General features: G+C 45.2%; 1 protein-coding gene across 3 annotated transcripts in view; it reads left to right on the forward strand.

Annotated features, from left to right (window-relative positions):
• The window catches only part of DPP6 (dipeptidyl peptidase like 6), a 2034493-nt gene extending 2015417 nt beyond the window's left edge, over nucleotides 1–19076 (forward strand). For all 3 annotated transcript variants that reach the window (XM_069647934.1, XM_069647936.1, XM_069647935.1), the window contains exons 23-26: nucleotides 4043–4101; nucleotides 7287–7359; nucleotides 7442–7515; nucleotides 17351–19076. In XM_069647934.1, coding sequence (XP_069504035.1) covers nucleotides 4043–4101; nucleotides 7287–7359; nucleotides 7442–7515; nucleotides 17351–17497 — 353 coding nt within the window. In that variant the 3' untranslated portion in view covers nucleotides 17498–19076. The remainder of the gene's footprint in view (nucleotides 1–4042; nucleotides 4102–7286; nucleotides 7360–7441; nucleotides 7516–17350) is intronic.
• Nucleotides 19077–20342: the final 1266 nt, after the last annotated feature.

A 20342-nucleotide genomic window follows, 5' to 3' on the forward strand; every position in this document is an offset into this window, starting at 1 on the left:
ATTAGGCCGTGGACTTGGCCATAGCAAAGGCTGGGGTCACTGGCCAGTACCAAAGACCATAGCTAGTGGTTGGTTACTGTTAGAAAAATATCAATGTGCATGGTTAAAAGCCGCCATGCCTAGTAGTCCATCACTATATTCAAATATACCGTGGGCAACATTCAAAGCTGTAGTCAGTGGCCATGGCTAAAGGCCATAGCTAGTGCCCATTAATATGTTAGAATATACCGCCTGCATAGCTCAACTCTGTGGCCACTTGCTAGTATTGTGTTGAAGACCATGTACATAATATACAGTGAGCACCGCTGAAGGCCATAGCTAGTGGCTGGTTAGTATTGTATAATACACAGTGGGCACGGCTGAAGGCTATCGCTTATTGCATTTTATTATTGTAAAATATACAGTGGACATGGCCAAAAGATGTACAAACTGCTCAAGGTCAAAGGCCATGGCTAGTGGCCCATTCATAAGTTAGACTATGTAGTGGGCACAGCCAAAGCTAGTGGCCACCTGCGTATATTGTGCTAATATCGATATCTAGTGCCTGACCAGTGTATATAATACACAGTTGACACGGTTGAAAGCTGTACAACTTTTAAAGGCCAACATCTATGGTTGGTAGACTGTTAGTGTTTTAAAATATTCAGTGCACATGGGTGAAGGTTTTCACCACTGGCCATAACTGAAGGCCATGACTAGCACCCATTTATGTGTTAAAATATATTTGGCCATGCACACTGACCATGGCTGAAGGCCATGCTTGAGGCCAGTTTTGGTTGTAATATAATTAGTGTTGTCACCACTAATGACATCAGTGATGTGATTTGTAATGTCATCAGTGTTCTCATTCAACATGTAATTAGTGATGTGATCTTTGATGTCATCATTGTGGTCATAGGCTGCGTAACAGGGGGTGCGAAGATTAGGTGGCTTTAGCTGAATTTCAGGGGTTTTGCTGCATAAAGTTCTCACCTTAACATCCCTGTAACTAAAGTTTTTTCCTTGAATTTCAAGGGTTTTGTTATTCCATAGATTTTAGAACACTTCGAGATCACCCTGGTCTTCAGCCATGGTCAGTGGGCATAGCCTTTTGCCTTGTCCACTGTCCATTTTAAAACCCAACCAGACCACTAGCTATGGTCTTCAGATTGCAGGCTTTGAGAACCCATAATGTTTTTAGGCAATGCACATTGAGATAAAATTATTTGCCATGCAGCACACACTTTGGTTAAGCAGCGTTCGCCAAGCGGTACACCCCTTTTCGGTGCCACCAATTTGGCACGCACATTCTGCTCCAGCACCCTTTTCAGCACGCCATTTTCACGAAAACCATTCCAGTGCCGTTATTTTGGCACAAGGGATGTTTGGACGTGGCTGACATTGCAGCCACATCTAAATGCCCTCATGCTAAATCGGATCACAGGACTGCACTGCAACAAACCTCACCACCTCTCACTTGCATTGCTTTCCATTAAATTAAATAAAAATAACTTAGTGTTTGAGCTCTGGTCTGCAAGAGTTTGAGGCTCAGCATTTAACCCCTAAGCCACAATGGTTGGCTGCTTCAAGAGGCATACATTTCATACTTAGCTAATAATTCAATATGTTCAATGCTAAAAGGCTAGGTATAAAACTTCTGAAAATCCAAACAATAACATCATTGTAGCATAATGGTTAAGTGCTGAGTTTCAAACTCCTTAAGGCCAGGGTTCTCTGATAGCAGTCTTCAGCAAAAATGTTATTTTTTTTAAAATGTAATAATTTCTGTTTTTTAAAAATGCAGATGCTGTGCTTTATGAGAAATCTAAAACTAAGCAAACACACGGCATTCAGGACCATGGGCTGACTGCCATCCATGCAATAAATGGGACCGACCCTGCTTAGTTACAAAGCGAGGAAGGATCCAGCCCCCTTAGTCCATGTTTCTCTACGTGTTCTTCCAAGGGGGGGACCCACATATCAGGCGACATTGCCTTAGTGGGCTGACCTCTTGCTCCCTTTGAAGCTAAGCAGGGTTTGTCCCAGATACTGCGGGGATGGAAAATCCACTGTTGCTGTAAACATACCTGTTTTTTTTATTTTGTATTATTGACTGGGAGACTACAAATACCAGAATTCAATTCAGAAAAAGGCAAAAAATGGTCTCAGAGTGCAAAACCTTCAAGGACTGACAATAGCACGGTTTAAAAAAGTAAATAATTCAGATGTCCATTTGGTTGCCCATCCATGCAGTTACCAGGACTGACCCTGCTTAGCTTCAAAGCAGGGCTGACCCTGCTTAGCTTCAAAGCAAGAAAAGGGGCCCCTTCCTCACTTTGAAGCTAAGCAGAGTCTGCCCTGGTTACTGCATTAATGGGAGACCTAGATGGCAATTAGGCCATGGCCAGTGATTTTTCACTGCTGACGTCACTATAGTTATAAAAAATATCTTTCATAAAAATATAAATTAAAAATCTACATATATTCGTAACCTCGGCTATAGCCGCGAATATCGGCAAAACAGCTGAAAAAAATGGCCTCTGTTGCCAAGTGCCCCCCTCATTATGCCAGCACTCCCACTCCCCAGGCGGCCTCCTCACCTCTCCTGTCCTCTCCCTTTCACCCGAGAGCACAGAAGCACTCTGTGATGCAGTTTGCTTTCAGATGTCGGCTATTTGCGGCTATAGCCGATCTACAGAAAGCTTTGTGTTGCAAACTCGGTCCCTGGACTCCCTTAAACTCCCAAATTTCACTCAGTACTTTCTAGCCATCCCCCCACCTCTACCCTGTTGGCATTTGTATGTTTTTTGACCTGCAAATATCTTTTTTACTGCGTTTCATTTTCCCATAACCTCGGCTATAGCCTCGAATATCACTTGCATCAAGAGCAAAACAAGATGGTGGTCGTTTAATTTCTGAAAACCATGATCCTGTAATGCACCATGGGAGATATAACTATACATTTTGGAGAAGGGGGCACTGTCAAATTTTTAAATAAACACAGCACGGAATAACCCCAAACCATGCATGGAGCTAGAATTCTACAAAACCAGGAACTGCCATTGGTATGTACATGTGGCAGCCGGACAAACACACTTTGAATTTTCTTGGTGGGTATTCCCTTCTTTTTAGCAAGAGCATATGCTGAGAGTCTTTTTCTGAACTACATAAATACTCTCTCGAGCACAAGGCCTTTTACTATCTGTGGCTGCTCCGCTCGGATGGTTTAAAAAACGTACAGCTTTGTGGATTATGGGGTACAGGCTGTCCCGTAAAGTTGTAAAACTTGCTATCCAACACCCTTAGTCATCACTCCCTCTTGTCAAAGGGTGTGAACGATATGGGTCACTGCTTAAAGCTCTTTAAGTGTTAACTGAGAACACACAACTAATCCAATTTAGGACCTCTCCGTTGGAGAAACAGAACTGCATTCCTTACAGTTGAATGCCTGTTGATCCACTAGCCAGAATTGGTTATCTGAGCCTGTACGAAGGACTGGCCACCCAGGGCCTCCTGCATATAGAAATCTTCCTGGTGGGAGCCGGATTCCTTGCAATACAAGGCTGGATGCAGAGAGCTAATAGTGTTAAAGTATTTTGTTCACGGGAGAGGGACTTAATGGGAATGACTCATGTCCAATCTCCTTTGGCAAAAAAAGATGGTGCCCACCATGGAATTAGTCCCATTTCTATGTCCATGACCCTTTCATAAATGGTTTGTTTCAACAATGGGAGACCAGTGGAGAGGAGCAGGATCAATTTCAGGCATTAGGGGTAAATGGGGTGTCATCCGACGCCCAAAAGAAACAATAGGTCACACCCGTGGGTGGTAATCGGGTATCTAGGAGAACGGGGACAGTGACTGGCAGATGCTGCGCCTGTTCCCAATCATCTGAACGTCCTTCCCTGGGTGCAGATATATAATATGTATTGTCTTAATTGCGTTAAACGTAGCATGCTTCATTATACATTTGTCCAAGTAAACAAGGTCAATAACTTTCACTGGTGTCTTACCGTCTATGAAGACAATTTCCTCTAACCACAGGCCTTTGTTTCTTTTCAAGCCTCTGCGTTTTCCGAAAGATATTTGGGGTTACATGCAATGGACAGCAGAGCATATGAGGTAGCGTTTCTGATATCTGTTTTTATTTGCAATGAATTGTATGTTCACTTTGCGGCTCTATGTGTAAATGAAGCTGGGATCCGAAGGCAAACAGGGGTCTCTTTTACTCGGTAGCTGTGTCTGGAATCTCAATGCAGATCTGAGTGCACACACACGCAACATGGCTGAAACCACTGCCACAACTGACCCCCACACATGCACAAGCTGTGTTCTTACCGGAGATTCAACTGACACAGCAGAAAGACAATATGCTTGGAAATATTCTCATTTCTCACCCCCAATTATGCATGGTATTTATAAAGGACACACTTAGCAGGGAAGCAACAGAGCGCGCTGTACATGAGGCACACATCCAGGGGGTTCCTGGTTGGGTGCACAGATAGCAAAGGTTGCTGGGAGGGACGGGGAGAGCATGTGGCAGTGAGGAGCAGAGAAGGGGGTCTTGACTGTACTGCAGCAGCGTCTTCAGTAAATCCCTTGGTAGGCTGTACACAAACAAAAGAGGTGGGGCCTGCTTTACAAACACGTTTAGCAATGGCGCACTCCCTTCGGAAAACGCTTTGTAAATCAGGCCCATGTTGTTTTCTAATTTCTTGAATTGTTACCAATTTTCTTAAAACCAAGCATTGTAATCTTTTTAGTTGTCCTTTGAGTGTGATAGTGGGCCTCTAAATGTGAATTGCTGGGGCCATGTTACAAGGAGAGCAATGCAGTACAGCACTCTACTCTTTGATGCATCGCTCATGGCTGGTACCCGGATTGGTGCCAGCTCAGACACAATGGAGCTCATTTCAAATTAGTTGAAATGTAAATTTACTGCATAAAAGTCATGCATAATGTATGTATGCATTCTATTTACGTTAAGATTTCATTTTTAATCATTTGTATGTTGGCGAGGAGGTGTGAATCGTAAGTTATGATCCCCTTCCTCTCTGCTATGAATATCCACCAGCATTTGCAACAGCATTTATTTTCATACTGGCGCAAATGCTGTGGATTCCCCTAGACCCTGCATGCTTTTTACACCAGCAAAAAAGGCGGACTCCATAGGAATCTATTGTAAATGCTGCCAGCCACTGCTAAATGGCGGCAGCGTTTACTAAAGTGGATATAAAATCGAGTATGCTACCATTTTACAGCCCCCTTGTACACCATCATGTAAGGGTGAAAATTGTATGGAGGGGTCCGGAGTACGCTAAAGTCTAAAAGGAGCAGCTCCCCATCAAGGTAACTTTGAACATGAGCTCCAGTGTCTTTTTGGCAGCCCCTCTTTCTTACAGTAAGGCAGATGTTAGGTTTTTAGGACCAATGTGATGATGTCTAGTGCCCCTTGCTGGTAGCATCTTCGGCGCTTGCTAAGAACTGCCTTATTGCCAATGTTTTTCACCAGGTAATGTTTGCATATGTGTGCATGGAGAACATTTCATCTGGTCTGAGGTGATAACGCCTGCAAACAAATAGCAAAGGGTCAGAGAAAATGTGGGTTTTCTTTGTCGCGTATGCAAAGACCTAGGCTGCTAAATCCATTGCCCGTTTCTATGATAAGGCCATTGTAGACCAAAGACTAAGGAACCACCTGCACGGCGCAGCTGCACTGTTAGTAACGTAGTTCTCCTTGATGGCGATGAGGTTTCTATTTTGAAAATTTGGTTCACCCTAAGAGAATAGAATCGGGCCCAACATCCACCTTGCAATGACACAATATGGGCTCTGTAGCGTCTTTAACTTGATGGCCTTCGCATCCATGAGGCTCACACAACTACAGACTTAGCCAGCAGTGCGTTGCTGCGGCCCTGCATCTGGCACAGGTTTAAAGGGCTAAACTGCTCTCCCATTACCCCCATCTTGTTTCTCCGACCCTATGTGCGCTGAGGTGGTCAAGAAGAGATGGGGTGTAACATTTGACAAGAACTCTAAGAAAATAAAGAAGCATGCCTATTGTTGTGCCTTTGTTCATATGTAACCTGTGCAACAATTGTAACTTTTCTTCTGTAAGAAAGCACACAGATGCACTCTAAATATTGCATACAGTATAAAGTGAGGTGGCTCAAAGAACTGCAAGGGGTCACTATAAGTTAAGACCTTATCCGCTGTCTCTAAGCTGCACACTGATCGCAGCACAGTCAGAAATAATGGGATCACATATTTGGTGGTGTATTAGAGAAATATTGCACTGGTGCCTGTGCAATTTTGCACCATATCAGCATTAAGATCAACACTGCACTTATGAAGAAATAAAAAGATTTGATCAATTTTGCCCAAATTAGCACAAGGGCAAACAGTTCCCTGTTGCAAAGATGCATGGAAAGAATGATGTTTTGCTCTAGGGCAATTTCTGCCCTACCACTAATACCATGCAAACCTGCCCTTGCACCAGTAAAGAGTTTCTTTACAGTGGCCCTGCTTCTGTCTCAGTCTGTCTTCTTTTAATTTAGAATACAATTATTCCTGGCCTGGGACGTAAAGTGCACCCCTTCAGCCCTGAGGGATTCCCCTACTATCAATGTCCCCCACCCTCCCCACCCCCCCGACTTCCCCATGACCTACATTTGGCTGGGTGGGGGAGCACTTTTTTCACTGGCCTTAGCAACTGATGATGGTGGCCAGAGGTGGAAAGAGGAGAAGTGTCAATAGAAATCTTAGACAATGGCCAGCAAGTTGCATATGGCTGCCATTTTGGCACGATTATCTTTCGATTAGACAGGCAGTTGTGGGAACGAAAGTGGCAGCATGGACAGAGCAGTATTTAGCAGTGTTTTCTGAGCGAGTGGAGGCACTGTGTCCCTTTGCCAATGTTTGGGGGGCGGTAATATCTTAGAAAGCATCTGGTTTCAGGCTTGCTAAAGGCATTCTTTCATCTAAGGTTTTGGTCTAGTCTAGCAAGACCGCTTTGGATGAAAGCTGTGTGATGTCAAATGAAAGGCATGCATCCTTAATTCTTGCAATACCACTTCCTACCTCTTATTCTCAGAGTGGCTGGTAGAAGATTCGTTTCCATCGCAATAACACATCTTAATTTACATAGTCACAAATTCATAGGTGATAATGAAACACGGATCTCTATTCTGGATCAAATGTTCTCACCTAATGTGCCTGAACTTATGAACTCGGCACTCGTTTTTGTGAAGGGCTGTTTCATTTGCTAGCTTTTTTGCATCTGACTCATTTTAATTTATTTTCCACAGCTGTCCAGGATAGCAGATAGAGTCAAATACCTGAATAAGGAAAAGTTTCTGATAATTCATCCTACTGCGGACGGTGAGTTACATGGAACTCTTGCTTGCTATAAGGACAGGCAGTGAAAGGCACATTTTAAAACAACTTTTATTTATTTTTCTAGAAAAGGTTCATTTCCAGCATACTGCGGACCTTATCACGCACCTAATCCGGGCAAATGCTAATTATTCATTGCAGGTAAGTGCATTGCGTGAAGTGCATGCTCCACTCTTGAGAAAAATGGTTCACTTCCAAAAGTGTCCATGCCTGATAAGCACATGGAATTCAATATGGACTCCCTCAAAACCAATCCGAATTGAATGCAGTCTATAACCTCTAATATTGACGGCGTTCCATACAGACTGACTTCAGAATCGACTAGAGAGACAACAGATTGCTTTTTCTCGAATTCAGAGAAATGCTATTTCCCAGAAATATATCTTTCAACAAGACCCAACACCAACCTAATCTAAGACGATAACATGGTGAAAGTTGGAACATGGAACAACTCTTTCACTTTTGTAAAGGAAATGTGTTCACTTTTACATTGCGCCTATAGCAAGCTCATTCTAAAACTGTTCAATTTTAACCAAGGTTATAATTCAAATGCTTACCTCACATAGATAAGATATATTTAGAAAAGTTATATAAATATTGAAAAATGAAACCGCATTTAATTCACTGATCTGTTTTTTGTAGTTTAATAATTATTAAACGAATATGTTTTACTTCACTAAAACTCCTAAGCCCTTATTGCAACTACCACTATGTGCTAAAAGCCTTATGGACCTCGGTAGGGAACCTTATCGCTTGGGATAAGGACCCTTTCACAACGTGTGTCCCCTCCTTAGTATGTAAGGCTATAATAATGTTTTGATTAATTGGAATCTTAATAGTGTTTTTTCATTGAAGCTGATATTAAAGTTAAGTTTTCAATTTCAAAAATCTACTGATATGATATGGCATGGCATTTATAACGCGCCTATACACAAATGTTTCAAGGCGCGATGAGGCAAGGGGCGGGGGACAAGGGGAGGACAGACAGCGATCCTACTAGGCCAAGTGTCATTCAGATCGTGCAAGTACATGGGAAGGGGGAAAAGAAAAAGTGTGCGGGGGAAGGGAGAGGGGAAAGTGCAGTACATGGGTAAAAAGTGGAATAAATAAGAAAATAAATAAACGGCCAGCTGGTGGCAAGTGCAAGGAAGTGCAGACAAAAAGTGCTGGTAGGGGGACTGTAGGCATACAGAACGGTCCCCATGTGCCAGGGTTGCCAGGGAGGCACAGTGCAAGTGGGCAAATTGATGGGGCCTGGGCCAGAGATCAGAAAGGGTGGCCAGGTAACGCAAGCAGTTTCAGTCAGAAAATCAGCAGGGGAGAGAGAAAGCAGAGGCAAAGAGGAAGGTTTTGAGGTGCTTCTGGAACCAGAGATGGTTCTCCTCGAGTTTCAGGGAGGCAGGAAGGCTGTTCCAGAGAGAGGTCCCAGCCGAAGAGAGTAATCTTTCACCAACTCGTTGCTTGGAGAAGCGACTGACACTGAGGGAGTTGGAGGCGGATGAGCGAAGTGCCCGAGAATGAAGATATTTAGGAAGAGAGAGTTGGAGGTATTGCGGCCCAGGCCCCAGAAGCCCTTGTGTACAATGCAGAGGGTTTTTAACTTAAACCTTGCAGCCACTGGGAGCCAGTGCAGAGATTTCAGTCCTGGAGAGATACAATCCTTGAGCTTGAGGGCAAGGACAAGTCTCGCAGTCCTGTTCTGGATAAGTTGCAGAGGGTGGAGGGCGGAGGGTAGAGGCACATAGATTTAGATAGAGGCTGTTACAATAGTCCAGCTTAGAGAGAACCATGGCCCTGGAGACAGTGAGCTTCTGGGGGAAGGAGAGGAAAGGAAGAATACCTCTAAGGAGCTGCAGCTGGTAATGTGACTTCTTAGAGATGTCAGAGATGTGAGGGGAACAGGAGAGAGCAGAGTCGAAGATGACCCCGAGGTTTTTAGGTGGGAGTAGGAAGAGGGCCAAGAATGGCCGGCCAGAGAGCTGCAGGAAAGGCGGGAGTGGGTGTGCCAATGAGTAGAATCTCAGTCTTACTGGCATTAAGGCAGAGGTCGTTGGCAGCACACCACTCCTGGATGGCAGACAGACAGTCAGAGATGAGGGATGGAGAGGAGGAGGCCGAGGGTAGCCTGAAAATGAGCTGGGTATCATCCGCATAGCACTGAAAGTTGGGACAGAGAGCGGTGATGCAGTGGGCAAGGAGGGCCAGGTATTGGTTGAACAGCCAGGGAGAGAAGTTAGATCCCTGGGGGACACCACAGGTAGAGAAAAAGATGTCGGAGAGGAAGGACCCCAGTTGGACCTGGGAGGGTCGGTTGGAGAGGAAAGAAGTCAGCCACGCCAGAGCCTGACCAGTGATACCCAGGTTATCACGCAGGCGGTTGAGCAGGATGGCATGGTTGACAGTGTCAAAGGAAGAAGAGAGGTCAAGCAAGATGAGAACGCACAGGGTATTAGAGTCAAGGTTGGTGAGCAGGTCTTCACGGATGTTCAGGAGAGCAGTTTCTGTGCTTCTGGCAGCTCTGAAGCCAGACTGATGGTCATGAAGACAACCAACAGATTCAGTGTGGAGATTGACCTGGGAGATGGCCAGTTTCTCCCGGAGCTTGCCCAGGAAGGGAGTGATGGAGATTGGGCGATAGTTAGCCGGGCAGGAGGGGTCTGCAGAGGGTTTCTTTAGAAGAGGGTGCACAAGGGAGTGCTTTAGGGGGGAAGGGAAGACTCCAGTGGTGAAGGATTGGTTGCAGAAATAAGCCAAGGCAGGAGCCATGGAGTTGATTTTGTCCTTGATAGTTTTTGAGGAACAGGGGTGAACCTATTTCGACGAGTCTTTCATAGATCGGACTTGTCTAGAGACCTTGTCTGCGAAGAAAAGGGAAAAGGCCGAGAAGGAGGGAGGCGGGGTGGCTGAGTAAGGGCCAGAGGAAGAGCAGGGAGTAGAGGGGGGGGGGCGAAAGGAGGAGAGTGAGGACAGGATGTCCTGAGTTTTCGAAATGAAGTGAGAAGCCAGTGCTGTGCAGAGGGCCTGGGAAGGGACAGGAGAGTTAGAGACTGCTGCAGGATTGGTAAGTTCCTTGCAGATTTTAAAGCGTTCATCCGAGTTGTTAGATGCCGCAGAGATGCGGGCTTGGATATGTGCTCTCTTCTTGGTGAGGACGGAGAGCTGATATTGCCGTTGCAGCAGGCGGCAGGCCAGTTTGTCAGAGGATGAACTTGAAGCACGCCATTTCCTCTTGGCCACCCTACACCTGCGTTTTAGGGTGACGAGGTCTGAGTCATACCAGGAGTTAAACTTGGCTTTGGGCTTCAGCCGGATTCTCATGACAGGGACAAGGATATCAAGAGTATCAGATATAGAGAAGTGAAGCATGGAGAGGGCTGTGTCAGGGTGAGAGTCAGCCAAGGGGGGAGGAGGGGGGAGAAGGTGGCAGTGAAAGCCTCAAATGACATGCACTTCATGGGTCGGATGATCGAGAAGGTGGGTGGCAGTAAAGGAGGTGGTTTGGCCTGCGGGTTGGGGAGGGTGAGGTGGGAGGATAGGAGAAAGTGGTTACTCCAGGAGAGAGGAGTGGAGAGAGGGACAGAGAGGGGAAGGTCTGAAGAGATCAGAACATCGAGAGTGTGCCTTGCAGAGTGAGTCGGGCCAGAGGGGAGAATGGTGAGTGAGAGTCGCAGAGGTCACGAAAGAGTCCAGAGGGAGGACATGAGGCATCCAAGTGGATGTTGAAGTCTCCAAGAAGGAGGAGTTGGGTGATAGAGGCCAGGAGTGAGGAGGAGAGGTCTGTCCATTCAGAGAGGAAGGAAGAAATCTGACCAGGTGGCCGATAGATAGTAGCCACAGTAAGGGAATGGCTAGAGGAGAGAGAAAGCCTGCAGACGAGGCATTCAAAAGAGGAGTAGGCCTGCGTAGGAGTGACAGAGGCAGGAATCCACTCAGGGAAGATAAGGGCTACACCCCCACCAGAGTGGTTGGGCCTGGGCGCGGAGAGGATCTTGTAGCCATCAGGTAGGAGTGTGTCAAAGCTGGTGACGGAGCTGGCCATAAACCATCTCTCAGTGAGACCGAGGACATTGAGGTCAAGTTCTTCAAGAAGGCGGCAGATATCAGAGGAATGTTTGGAGTGGCAATATGGAGAAGGGGAGGGGTACAGATTGGAGGTAAGCCCTGCAGAAATGTAGAAAGTGCCCGAGAGGGGGCAGAGAGGGAGGGCGAAGGCAAGGTAGCCCAGGGAAGAGGAGAGGGGACAGCAGGAGAAGAAAGGAAGTTGATGAGGCGCGGAAAGCGTCTATCAAAGAGATGAAGGTTGGCCTGAGGGCCTTGGACCAAGACGGTCCCATTAGAGTAGAAATTAATGATGACCTTAGAGGATAGGAAGGAGGCCAGGAGGGCGTCCCAACCGGTGCCACCATTAATGGGAGAAGAGGAGAAAGGAGAGTGCACAGAGACCATAAGAGGGGTCCATATATCTGGTGAAGGAACGACAAAGAGGATGTCGGTGAGAGTTTCCTTGGAGGAGGCACTGATGTAGGTGTCGGCGATCGGGAGGCCTGGGTTGGACACCAGGATGTCCTTTTTAAACTTCTTCCTACCAGACTTAGTGAGGAGAGCAGGATAGTCAATAGAGAAGCAGTTAGAAAAGATAGGGGAGACAGACAGCACCATAGAATAGGTGGGAGCGGGGGGGGGGTCCCTGGGGTAGACAGACAAGAAGACAGCGAGAGGCAGTGAGAAGAGATATTGGATAAGCAAAGGACATTCTAAGACAGGAGAGAAGACATACCCAAGTTTGAGATTCCTGCAATTTTAGTAATGCAGCTACAATGACATTTAAAACCAGTGGAAAGCCACCTAAGTTTGAGAATCCTAAAACAGGGAGAACAGGCCTAGGTTTCACAATGCGGAACTAAAGGCAGGCAGTTTATGCAAGTAGAACTGCAAAGGAGTAGCCGCTAGTGAGTGGAGGGTGGGGTGCGCAGGAGATCAGAAGGGAGGTGGCTAGCGGTTGGCGTCCCCAGCGGACACCTGCAGACACCAACAGGGGAGCCACCTGTAGGAGCCACCCTTGGCCGGGGGCCCTTAGCCGTGGGGCTGCCGGGCAGAGGCTGCCCAGGGAAGGACAGTGAAAAGGGAGGGGAGGCCAATCAGGGGAGGTGGGCGCAAAGGAGGAACTGGAGCGGGAGGAGGGAGGCAGGGACAGGGGACACACGGAGGGATTTCAACAATTAAAAACAAAATGTAAAACAAACACACAGTTCAGGCAGCACTAAAGTTATTAAAGTTTGGCTGCACTCACCCTGCTCGGCCGGATTGGAAGTGGCGAGCGAGGGGGAGCAGCGAACGACCTGGCCTCAGCTCAACGGGCCCAGGAGCCAATCTTTAGGAAGGGGGTGTGCGGGCGGGAAGGAGGAACTGGAGCGGGAGGAGGGAGGCAGGGACAGGGGACACACGTAGGGATTTCAACAATTAAAAACAAAATGTAAAACAAACACACAGTTCAGGCAGCACTAAAGTTATTAAAGTTTGGCTGCACTCACCCTGCTTGGCCGGATTGGAAGTGGCAAGCAAGGGGGAGCAGCAAACGACCTGGCCTCAGCTCAACGGGCCCAGGAGCCAATCAGGGGGGTGGGCGGGTTGGTCAGCGGGTGGCGGGCGGGAAGGAAGGAGGAAACTGGAGCGGGAGGAGGGAGGCTGGGACAGGGGACACACAGACGGATTTCAATAATTAAAAACAAAATGTAAAACACACACACAGTTCAGGCAGCAATAAAGTTATTAAAGTTTGGCTGCACTCACCCTGCTCGGCCGGATTGGAAGTCATATAATGATACAGTATACCGATAGTATATATTGCAAGAGTTTTATCATACATACCCTAATGGCAGATACACACTTTGTATGATACAAAAGATGCTAGCCCTTTCCACGTTAGCTTAGGCATAGCCCCCCATTTACCGAAATAGCTCATTTTCTTCCAACTAAAAGTTTAACCTAAAAAGTAAACCTAGGATTTCATTTTTAGGCCCACATAAAAATCTTACATGCTTGACTACTCACTGTTTGGCATATTATGCGCTCCTTCTGTCCCAATGTTGTTCCCACACTGGCCCGGCCCGTGCTATCTGTCATCCTTCCACCCCGTTTGGTTTGCAGCCTGTTGGTCTTGCCTTTGTGTAGAGGGAGGCACCACACTGGCCAACACATTGGATGCATGAAGCCTGGGATGCATTCAGCATGGTGCCATTCTCCACCACTCAGGGGAGGGATTGGTCCGGAACCAGGTGGATCTGCGATTCGGCAAAGTTTGTCCATGTTAAGTAGTCAGCCGGAGACAAGCGAGGTTTTATTTTCAAAACGTTATTTATTTTCACCACTAACACTTCACAGATAATTGAATTCATACAACTGAAGATGGTTCCTTTCACCTCGCAGGCACTGCTGCTGCGCCTTGCGTTTGTCAGTCCCAATTGTCTCTTATCACACCCCGGCGTCCAGGCTTTCAACCCTCAACCTGCCGCCGTCCGATGCACACGAAAAGGAAAACAAATAGCAATGGCCCACAGTTCACCTCTCTCAATACTTTTCCTCTGGTTTCCGATTTGCTGCTCTGTACTGCTGTCTGGAGTCTCGGACAAGGTACGGCGTCACTCTGTAGGTTTTCCGCTTCTTCCTAGTAAGCCCACTCGTATTCTCCACTGGTCACACTCCAATCTGGTGCCACGCCCATCGCCATGCGCCCTTCCTGTCAGAGAAGACCCTGGTTGAGACTTTGAGTTACTTGACCCGCTCCTCCCTCGTAATCAGCCCGTGGTGTTCTCAGCAACGGTTTTGTCACACCTGACCCTGATTCCCCACCTCCTCCCTGCTCCGGCCACTGTGGGTTAACCCTGTGCTTTGTGTCTGTTCTGGTGGGTCTGATATGATACGGGAACCCGGTTTTTCTTTCTTTTCCCATGGGTGGGACTCTGTGGGGCATTCTGGGATCAGTGGTCTTTTCCCTTCCCTCAAAGGCCAGCATTGGGACCCGGCTGCTCACTTCCGCAACCCCCTTCTTTCTCCCGTGATCCCGGTCTGCCGCCACCGCTTCCATATCACAGTCCACCATTACGCAAAGCCTGAAGCTTAAAGAGCACCCCCTCTAACACATCTGCTGCATGAAGGGGGAATCCCCAGAATACATTTTGTCCATTTCCACCACTGTCCCCAGTCACTGCACAAGTCCAAAAGATCAGACTTGCACTCAGGCATCCTGGCACCCAACCTCTTTCAAATGTGTGGACGCCAGGGGAGTTGCTAGGTCTGGAAAAGACCCGGGGCTAAGCTGATGTCGGAACTGTTGGGACTGGGGGCTAGCTAGTCTTTTGGCTGTAGCTCCTGAGATTCTATCCGGGGCTACAACCAAAAGATCAGGGGCTATAGCCCCCTTAACCCCCCCCCTTGCAACGCCCCTGGTGGACGCAATATCAGACACAATGAACATTAGATCACATTCTACTCCTCCGCAATGCCGCCTCATTTCCTTTCAGACATGCCGTTTGGGTCTTGAGAGGGCAATTGCATACTTTGTTTAGGTACAGGGCATCTTAATATGCGTAATGGAGCTCCCTGCCTAGTATAGTGCAGTAAGAGCAGGTTCTGGAAAGAAACATATCATAGGTACATCACGGCAGGGAATGAGTTTAATTTATGAAAGAATATTTTTGCAGTAGGCAAAGTGTAGCTCTACGATGAGATGTCCATAAAGAATGAGCGAGCTAGTGTTTGCTAGATCCTTTGCAAGTGGAAATGGCTTGATTTGGGAAATTGAAATTAATCATACATAATAAAAGTTATCACAACACATATAACATTCTCTGAAAAATGAAGCAACGATAAAAGTTTGTAATATGACTTACCTCAAAGGTTACACATTTTGTCGACATTAGGCACTCGGAGACTGAACAAAAGCCCTGAGGATTCAAACACTGTCCATATATGGTCAATAAGGATGATTATGAGTTTGGCTTTAATTCTAGGGTAAATCTGCAGAATTACAGCCAAAACTGATTACCGTTACCACCACTTGGTCCTGGAGAATGACCACGGGATCACGGCTGGTGGGACAATGGTGTTAGTCCCCATTTCTGGAGTCTATAGTGCCTCATGCGGTATACACTCCACTTTACTGCACCACAGTACAATGAAAATTGGCGGCAATTTTTTCTGCAGCAGCATTCCCGTAATTACGCCCAATGTACAGAAACCTTATTCGATAATTACTTAGTCATTTGTCATTAATCAAGGTAAGATATATTTAAGAAACACCACAAATAGATATACATATATATACATTAATATATAATATATATTTTCCCCCATGTGGTCCATTACAGCAGATGCTCTTATTTCTCCCAGAGGGCATATTAAACCTTTCCACTTGAGATAAATGTATGAACTGTGTCAGCAAGTTTGCCCTAATGGAATCAGAAGAGGAAAATACACTCTCCATTGTATATTCAATTGCACTTGCTGTTGTTCTTAGAAAGTTCATTATACAACATACCAGCACCCTGGAGCCAGATGATTTGTGGCACCAGACCTAACCATTAACTAGCTACTTTGTGCTTCTTTCGACAATAAACATGACATGATTTGGCAGAATGACTGGCTTTTAAAATCACAGAGACCAATCAATATGAAAACGTTTAAAGGATCACATATGCTGATACTGCTTGTTACATGGCTATTAGCACCTTGGTTAACAAATAAAAATAAACTAGAGAACGTTGGATGTGCTCCGCACACAACACGCAAAAAAAACACAAGCAACTTGACTTCAATAGAAAAGCAGGGTGGCAGTCATGGAAATGGAAAACAAACTCGTTCCTGCTTTTAAGCACCCCCTTTCTATTTCCATTATGGCATAAGGAAAGGACTGCGAGCAGAAAAGCTGGCATGAGAAGTATACACAACAGCTATCATCACCAAACAGATGAGCGCACAGGAGCTGTAGCACACCCTTTGGGTGCCTTGGAACTCTGAGCAGTACTGGTGGTAATTGACTGGTTTCAGAGTAACCTCATTGGTTGTGCCCCACCTTCCTGGTGCTAATACAGATTTTCAGAGGTTGCTTCTGATGTCAGACCTAGCCTAATATAAGCAACAAATGACATCAACTTATATTTGAGATACAAAACCCCCTACCATATGTTATATGGATTTTGCAATTCACTGGGGGTTTCAGTGAACACATAAAGGAACAAGGATAAAGGCTGAGTTCCTTTATAAGGTCTCAGAACAACAGGGTGACTTGGAATATTCTTTTTCATACAGTAGGGGGCATTGTATTCCTTATGATGCATGGCCGCACACTGTCATCACTTTTAATACCCGGATTCCTCCTTTATCTAAAGTAGGAGCTCTGCCAGATGTCGATGCATATAATACATGTAGAATCTGTTTGGCTAAAATGTGTCTCTAGGAGAGAGCTTGAAATGTGTTGCAGAAAAATAGTTTAAGCTATTTATGAAAAGGCATCTAAAGCCTTTTTGTGGTTTAAAAAAGTGATAACCTTGAGATAGACTCTTGCTCGCCTGCGTTAATCTCCAGCAGTGCACATAATGAACATACTACCATACAAGATAATCGATTCATTGATGTAAAGTGTCATAGAAAGCTATTTTAGAAGTGAGGCATTTTGGAAAACTAGTCACAGCTTCAATTAGGTGCAGCACAAACAGCTGGAATTCTGCTCATAGCCGGTTGAAGTAGCTGACATTGTGACGTCATAACTCAACTGCTAAAAGTCACAGTAGTGATGTCACAACTAGATAATTATGTACGTGCTTTCAATATGGGTAGTACAGACTGCCATGTTTTGTACATGCATTATATGGCTTTCAAGATGTCTTACAGAAGGCGAGCAAGTCAAGCGACACAGTATACCTGTCGGAATTATTTGTAGCATAAGTACGCACTGTAACATCATATTCTTCCATTACAGATATACCCAGATGAAAACCATTACATGAGCAGCATAACAGTTCAACAACACTTGCACAAGTCAATTGTGAATTTCTTCGAGGAATGCTTCAGAATTCAAGAAAAGCCGCCAGCGCCAGTCATCGAAGAGGACGAAGAGGAGGACTAAACTTTCATCGCACAAAGCAGCTCTTAAACCTGACAATATGCAACTGAATCATTTTCCTGGACAAACAAAAAAAGAAGAAATGTTATGATAAAGCATGCATTTGGCAAAACCGGAAGCAGCAACCCCACTGCTTCACTTGACTGCACTTCTTCCTGGAGGGAAGGATATGAAGCATGATATACTCAGCAGATTCTGCTGTGCGAATACGACATCCGCTTTTTGTTGCCACAAAGACTATTGGGTAAAACACTCAGTGTGAATGTGTCTGTGAGGACCGTACCAAGGAAGCCCGCTGGGGCGCAGACGTTTGTTGGCCTTTATCCATTCAAGGAACCAAGCAGTAGCAGTGCCGTCCGACCTTCTTTTTGCCGTCTGTGTTGACATGGCGCCTGTGTGAGAGCCAAACAACCCGGAAAAATTATAGCACAATTATTTTCGAACAATGACGTCACAAACTACTTTGATAACTACCCCTTTATGAAGAGTCATCAATGCGCAGGGATACTGTCATAAATGAAGTATTTTGCAAATTATCGCTCTAGTGTCATAAATAAATGCTTATAGCTTTACAAATTGTTCATGACTATGGCACAACGCCCTGCGTTTTGCTTCACATCTTGGCTTGACGAAAGGAAATTAGTTTGAATACTAACACTAATCAAAGGATTCTCCATACCAGTGGAAGGAAAATGATGTTATGTTTGTGGATTTTTCGGTTTGCAATTAAGGAACACATGTTTTGTCGAGCCCTACATTGGGTCTGATTTGTGTCTTAGATTTCTAGTCCAATGCAAGTCTTTCCATTATCGCTTTAGTTTAAAATGAGTTTGCCAGGCCCATCTTCAGTTTTTATGTAAGAATTGCAGAGCTCCTACTAAGTAAGGTATATACAATTCCCAAGTACCATACGGAAAAATGTCAACTGCAATTGTGTGGATCTACCAAAACTCTTCAAAATGGAAAAGGCTTTGTCACATGCCATATTAGGAAGTTAGGCCTAGCACTTCCTGTATAATGACCCTGTAAAATATATCCCTTCCAGATGTACAGTTGGTATTAATGTTGTATAGATCATTTTGTGTTGTACATAGATACTATATGTAAGTCGGTTGTATGTGAAGGCCCCAGAGAAATATTAGTCTTTTGTTCAGCATGCATGCTAACACTATGTTGCGATTCAGAGGTCTGGAGAACTGCTAGCTTTAACTATATAGATTTATGTAATTTTCACAGATTCTTTTGACAGCCTGAATGTTAATGCTGGTTTCTACATTTCCAACATACAGTAGTACCATGTAAGCCTCATGTTTTGTCTGCAATGCTGTGTTAATGTTGTTATTCAGTGTCATTCTTTTCGCCTTCTGTTTTTGAATGTTAGTTGTACCACATAGATCCTTTCAACAAACCTCGGTCGCAGAAAACATTTGCATTGGGGGGAATTTACATTAGATTTTTTGTGCGGAAAAAACACATAAGAAGCTGTATTCAGTGAAACACCAAACAGAATTTGAATGCTGTTTTACATTTTGTGATACCAGTGGGCAGCAGAGTCTTAAATAAACCTGATCTGAAAAATGTCTCTAGTGGTGTATAACAAGCCTTTTTGTCGGGAGAGGAAAGGTACGGGTGGCTTTGAAATGTTTAACGATCAGTGGCATTACACATGCCAGTGTCACATTTGTGCCCGTCATATGGTAAGAGTATGACAAACACTCTAAGTGCATTCTTGAACTTGTTTTGCTACAGAATGTGAAAGATCCTCTCAAAAAGTCTCGTTATTATTTATGTAGAGAATACATTCTAAGAAAGATGGGTTTGACAGAAAGTTGTCTTCTGCAGGAACCAGATCAATTAACAATAAGCAGTAACTCAATTAGTAATTTTGAAAACATATTTTAGAGAAGTCACAACAATATGACACTTTGTTCAGTAAAAGAAAGGTTTGCACTTCAAAAATAAAGTTTGAGAAAATCTGCATTATCGTATTCAAAGATCGACGTTGGGTCCAAGCAAATGATCTCTACATGAATTTGATCCGGAAAGTTTACTAATGTCCTAAGCTCTGTGTGTGTATAATGACGTTGCTGATTTGTTCCCAGCAGGACCATGCACTCCATTTGAACAGTGGATTGTAGGCTGTTTTGCAATATCTTAGTGAATAGGGGACCCTTAGCATGGATGAAATGTGGTCTTTTGTGAAGTACTATGCATAGCCGCTAATGTTAATGATTCTAAAAATATAAATGTGTATCAGAATTTTACATGTGTAGGGATCTGGGCACATCCATGGACTCACATGTCTCATGTATTCCCACTTCGTTTTGGACCATTGGGCCTCCTGCCCTGATAATCAGCCAATCCACGAGCCGGGAGGCGTAGCCGGCCTGAACACCAAGGCCCGCACGAAGGCTGACTCCCCTGTCCCAGCCGGTCCTTGCCTTTCCGGCCATCGGCCAGAACCCCTGCCTCACTACCGGCAGATACGGAACTCCAGTTGGACTCCTATTAATTCAGGTATACCATTGTTAGCAACATTAACACTCCTCTACTGCCTACATTAATTATACTTCTGCAGACATCCGACATGAGAGTATCAACATGCCTGCACCTCTAACTCACTACTGCATATGATACACGTTCACTTTGTGTTGTTCTTCACGCTGAGCCTCCTAGCAACCTAATCTTTTGGCAATCTACTTTGGCAACCCAATCCAAGCGATCCCTGTCGCTCTGTATCTTGGATTTAATACAGACAGTAATTACTGACTCCCAGCGAACTAATTTTACTAAGTTTACAACTGACCCACTAATGTATGATTGCACTCTAGGCTTATCTGCCTAACCT

The sequence above is a fragment of the Ambystoma mexicanum genome, chromosome 2q (genome assembly GCF_040938575.1).
Source record: "Ambystoma mexicanum isolate Mex_15411 chromosome 2q, UKY_AmexF1_1, whole genome shotgun sequence".
NCBI lineage: Eukaryota > Metazoa > Chordata > Amphibia > Caudata > Ambystomatidae > Ambystoma > Ambystoma mexicanum.